Source organism: Chinchilla lanigera, unplaced genomic scaffold, assembly GCF_000276665.1.
Source record: "Chinchilla lanigera isolate Chin_1 unplaced genomic scaffold, ChiLan1.0 scaffold00069, whole genome shotgun sequence".
Lineage (NCBI taxonomy): Eukaryota > Metazoa > Chordata > Mammalia > Rodentia > Chinchillidae > Chinchilla > Chinchilla lanigera.
This window is the reverse complement of record NW_004955470.1, coordinates 649,995-655,802: the sequence shown is the minus strand read 5'-3', so window position 1 is coordinate 655,802 and position 5,808 is coordinate 649,995. Positions and strand designations below refer to the sequence as shown.

The following is a 5,808-nucleotide window of genomic DNA, read 5'->3' as shown; positions in this document are numbered from 1 at the left end:
GCCATTCCCCCCTTTGCTCTTTTTGCTTTGCTATCTTCTGCCTCAGAGCCAGCCAAGTATGGACTGAAACCTCCACAAACTGTAAGCTAAATAAACCTTTCCTTCCTTCATTTTGGGAGTTGGGTATTTTGTCTCAGCAACGAGAGAAAAGTAACCAAGACATATATACACAAGTGTATACTCAGCCATAAAGAAACTACCATTTGTAGCAAAATAAATGAAATGGGAGGTCATCTTATTAAGCAAAATAAACCACATACAAAAATAACAAGTATCATTTGTGCCCTTTCATCTATAGAAGTCTAAAAGTAGTAGATGAGAAAATAGAAGAGTGATTACTAAGGTAAGGGTGAAGAAAGTCAAGGGCAGAAGTGGATGTATATGATTAATATATACTCTGTGTACATGGAACTATCACAGCAAACCCCACTTCTATTGACAAATAATATGTGTTAATAAAGCAGATTTAAATAAATTAGTAAAGATTATAATTTAAAATCTGCTATCCACATTTAAAACAATCCCTGCTTGGAATACCCATAGTGTTATCTCTTCTGTATGAGTCACGACAGATGTTACAACATAGATGCCTCAGGGGGCGCTTCCTGCATCTCAGAAATGCTCTCAGCAGACAGAGATGCCTGGAAGAGCAGCTGGGGCAGCTCAGCTTCACACTTCTGCTTCCCTGGCTGGTTTATGTCATGGCTTGTATCACTGTGGGAGGGTAACTCTTACGCTGTTGACAGTAATAAGCTGCAAAATCCTCAGGCTCCACATTGCTTATAGTGAGAGTAAAGTCTGTCCCAGATCCACTGCCGCTGAACCTTGCCGGGACTCCAGTGTATAGGTTGGAAGAGTCATAGATTAGGAGCCTAGGAGCTTTCCCTGGTTTCTGCTGATACCAGCCTAAATAGCTGCTGATGTCTTGACTGGCACGACAAGTGAAGGTGATTCTATCCCCTGGAGATGCATATAGAATGGATGGAGACTGGGTCAACTGGATGTCACACTTGGCACCTGAAATTGGAAACACACAAACAAAAAAATCATCCACAGATTAATTTTTTGGCAGAGGACTTCCCTCATCGGCCAGGCAGCGCCATCCTCATCAGGCTGAGCAAATCTACAGTGCTTCCCTTCTTTACCTGGCAGCCAGAGCAGCAGGAGCCCCAGGAGCTGAGTGGGGACCCTCATGTCCATGCTGTGTCCTGACTGGGACTGGGTCCTGCACAGGGTGTGACAGCCTATGAAGAAGTCCTCAGGGCCTGGGCTGTGCCCTGGGGACATGCAAATCAGCAGAGGCTGGGTATGACAGGCACAGCTGCGGGGCTGGATCATTGCAGTAACTTAGCACAGGCCCAGGATCTGGAGATATCCCCGTGTGATCAGAACGTTACAGAGTCACTTTCACACAATGTGTTTTCTCTAGAGACCACTGGGCAGCTCAGTTTGCTCTCCACTGTTACATTGCTGCCCTCAAGCTCATCCTATCTTCTCTTGTTGGCCCTTTATCTGTGACAGAGTCTGTCAGAAAACACCCAATAAATGCACAGATATTTTTCATGCTTTCTACATTTCGTTCCTGTGATTCTCATTTAGGCAGGAAATGCTTTGGCATTCTTTTAATTCCCTCATGATGTTAGTTATTAGCTCTACTGCCCAGAAATGCAATTGGGTAGAAGAGGAAGGAATTATAAGAGTCATGATTTGTTGGAAAACATAACAAATCCAGCAAGTCAAACCCAAACACTGAGCACTTGGTTACCCTATCTTGTCTTCTCCGTGCACTTAGTCTCTTTTTCATCTCTGATTTGTCTGTCTGACCACATCTACCAAAGCCAGCCTCATCAGGGATTTTACCACCTTGCATCTGAAGTCTGTGCCGCCATTCCAGCTCTGTATCTAGTTATATATTCTCACATTAGAAGCTCCCTGAGCACCTCAATGTGTTGGTTGTGGATTTCAAATGTTGTAATCCAAGGTGTTCCCTCCAGAAGCTAAGATCCTCTTTGAAACCTCTGCTTATGCATCCTTGAAACAACTCTACCGTGCTTCCTAAACATGCATATTCCTTCACAATCCAATCGTTTTTAGGGTTGGGTTCTGGGAGTCTGAGCAGAGGGTTAAAAACAGAAGGGAAGAGAGGAATTGCTTCTAGGTTGTTGGAGCCTGCGCAGTCTGGACATGGTGTTTATGGGGGTGTAAACAGAAAGCAAACGTGGGAGAAAGAAGCTAGAGTGGACAGAGCTGGTTCTGCACACATAGGAGAAGTGACACTGTTGGCCAACACTGGGGTGTGAGAATTAGTGAAATGAGAATTAGTGACATTTGTGGGATTCCCCACTGTAGTTGTCAGGGCCCAGGAAGGGTGAGGAAGTTCCTTTTCCACAGAAGGTAAAGTTGCCCATGACTTGGTTAGGATTATCAGGGTGTAAAAGTACATGTAGGTATGTGTGGGAGGAGTTACTTGCTATGCGAGTATAGGTGGCAGTGACAACCAAGATTTACCTCATCCAGGAGGGCTGTTGGTCATATACAAAGGAAGGATAAGTCAAGCCAATATTCTCACTGTTGGAAAGGAAATTTGTGAGTACATCTGTTTCAGAATAAGTTGGTATGCTGCAGAAGTGGAAAAAACAATGTATATTAATACATGTGTATAAATATATATTGATAAATGGATAAATAAATGATGAATAATTATCCCTAGACTAGATGTACTTATGGTCTAGTTTCAGTAAGTACATATAGAACCCACGTCTTGTACCTAAATATCATTCTTCACTAAAAGAGACCAGTGATGCTTGGACAAAAGGCTGATTCCCTGTCAAGGACAGGGAAGTTGCAAGGTGAGGGTGGCCTAGCTTGTACCATGAACTAATATGTCCTCAAAGAGTGATTAGGTTATGGCCAAAGTGAAGGCAAACTAGCTGGTATAGGATTCTTATTGGCCAAAGTGGAGGGATTTTGAGTATCAAATAAATGATAATGTTAACCTCATAATCCACTGAAGGAAAATGAACCCTTAGTTTTACAGTTCTATTTTAATGCACGATTGCATGTCAATAAATTATCAAACAACTTGGCAGTAGATTTTTATTAACCTCAAAGGAAAAATAGTCATTGTGCCTTAGAGATGTCTAATGGCCATCACCTTTATTAAAGTTAACATTGCCAGTAATGGGGCTGGCGCTGAGCATAGGCTGCTAAGGATGACACAGTGAGAAAACTGAGCAGGACATATAGGCATTCCAGCCAAAAATGCATTGTTCACTCTAATTGTGAGGATTAACAAACAAACTCAAATTGAGGGGCATTCTGCTAAAAACACGGTGTGTGACCATGAAATGTGAAATTCAGGTCCAGACTGCAGATGTGTTCCAGGGTAGGGGAGACCTGGCAGCATGTGCTCCTGGACTGCACTCTTGTGTGACAAACCACACAGTAGTCACCACTTGAACTTTGTGAGAAGTTGGACCAGTGTAACAATGCTGCCTTCCTGAATTTATGGTAGAACTGAATCATGTAAAATAATTTTTTGTTGTAGGAAATATATAGCAAAGGCTTAAGACAATGAACCTGCGAGTTCTTCAGCTACCAAATGATTCAGGGAAAGCATTGGATTGTATGTATGACCTTTCTGTTTGACAACTTTTCAATTTTTAAAAGTAAAAAAATCACAATTCTTGAGATACTAATGGTCACAAAACATCTGGATGGCTTTATAAGATCATTATGACCATTGAAGAACCAAAGAATTTACTTTACATGCACAGAGAATGCAAAGTTTCCAGAAATGTATCACTCACATGTAGGACATTGTCCAAAGTCATAGGTAACTATAATGACCAGTGAATTGAACAGATAGTGAAGTTTTCATTTGGGGCATGCCCTACTTTGTTCTCTGGCTTCTAAACTACCATAACATATCCAAGAAATGTTGCCAGATCCGATCATCTTGAAAAAAATAAAATTACGACTCTGGTTACTCCCCTAGCTAAGGGATGGGGCCTTGGAAGGACCTAAATTAAAATAAACATGCAACCCTGCTCATTACGGGATACCTGAGAACCAATGTTCTCTAAATAAATTCAATATCTTATCAGCTGGGAGATGTCTCTGAGGTGCAGAAGGACAGTAAGAAAGCAATTTAACAAGACAACTAGGGGACCTCTCAAGTGGTGACTGCAATGGTAGCGAACCCTATGTACAACACAGAGCATGAGAGCTGATCTGTGTGCAGTGGTCCTGGTGCTATCAGTGTCAGTAAAACGGTAACAGTTAATGTTTATTGTCAACTTGACTGGATTCAGAGCAAGACCACGCAGATTAATGAACAACTTCTGAGTGTGTCTGCGGAAAGCCCTCAAAAACATATACATCAGGAAAAAAAGTTGTATAAATATTTTAATACTTGTCTCAGTTACTATTCTCGTGGTTGAGACAAAATTCTCAACACCCAAAGTTAGAGAAGGAAATGTTGATTGCAGCCCACAGTTTGTATTTGTAGATGTTTCAGTTCATAGTCAGCTGGTTCCGAGGGAGGGTTGCGTGGCAGAGGGGTATCGCAGAGGAAAAACATTTCATGGCAGACAGAAGGCAGAAGGTAGCAAGGTAGCAAACTTCAAGCAACAGGAAGTGATCCCTTCCTGTCCCTTATGTCTTATCAATGTTATCTACCCTTGAGGTGGGTGGCGCTCACACCCAGTATGGGGCACCCTTAATCCTACCCTGAACTATGCCAAACCAATCAGTGGACTAATTTAGTAATCTCACATCCTTAATCCTAGCATCACATGCACTAGATTTAGCCACTTCTGCAAAAGCCCCACCTATGACCGCATGAGGCTTTGAGGGGGACATGTAGACACAAATCATAACAGTACTAAATTTATCGAGACATCAAGAGATCAATACAAGTTAGTTTTGGCCTCTACAGTTACAAGAGTTGCTGAAAGTGGTGCTCATCAGCTTCCATACTTATTAGTATGGTGAACTGTTGAAGTATGCATAGATTATTTTGGTGGACTCTGTATATATTGATATATAAATATATGTATAGATACATATATATATTTCTCTAGGTAATACTAACCTATTATTACACAGTCAGAACAATTATGACAAATAATAAGAACCTCTTATCCTATCATTTTTCTCATTTTCCTCTGTCCTTACCAGTGATCAAGAGGAGGGCTATCAGTCAAGGCAAATTTAGTGTTGAGCATTTATGTCAGATCTGCAGGGAAAGTTCTCCCTAAGAGAGAGTGCACAAATTCCCTGATGGGTACAGTAATATGAAAGCTGATGGACAAAGTGGAAAGAGACACTGGAAAGATGGAGAATAGGGATCTCTCCTGTAATCAACATAATGTAAAATATCCCTCGGAGGTAAAATTTTATAAATCACTGAAATTTGCCTCCATTAATGGGAAGAAGGATCTGCAGCTGAAAGTCTAGACCAAGGGTACATGGCTCTAGACTTGTCTGTTCAAAAATTATCAAAGTTCTGACATGAAGGACAGAGTATCTAGAATTAATCTGAGGAGGTTGTTTGCTCCCGGCAAGTCTAGGGAAGGAAGCCGCACCCATCCCAAGTCCTGACCGGCAAAGATTCTGAGCAAACAGAGGCATTGAGCCTCTTTAAAAATTGTTTAGTATCTGTTGTAACCAGATTAAATATTTTAGAATATTAAGTGCAAGATTTAGAAATCACTTTTCTCTGGGACCTAAGTAACAGAAACAACAGGAGATAGGTAAGAAAAAAATAAAAGTAAATATGAAAAACAAAGGAATTGGAAGAGAGCA

At 41.2% G+C, this 5,808-nt stretch overlaps 1 gene segment (V, D, J or C); it reads right to left on the bottom strand.

Annotated features, from left to right (window-relative positions):
• Positions 1 to 679: 679 nt before the first annotated feature.
• Positions 680 to 1,252, bottom strand: LOC102015001. The segment is given in 2 exon segments: positions 680 to 1,017; positions 1,146 to 1,252. Coding segments are annotated over 2 exon segments (378 nt in total).
• Positions 1,253 to 5,808: the final 4,556 nt, after the last annotated feature.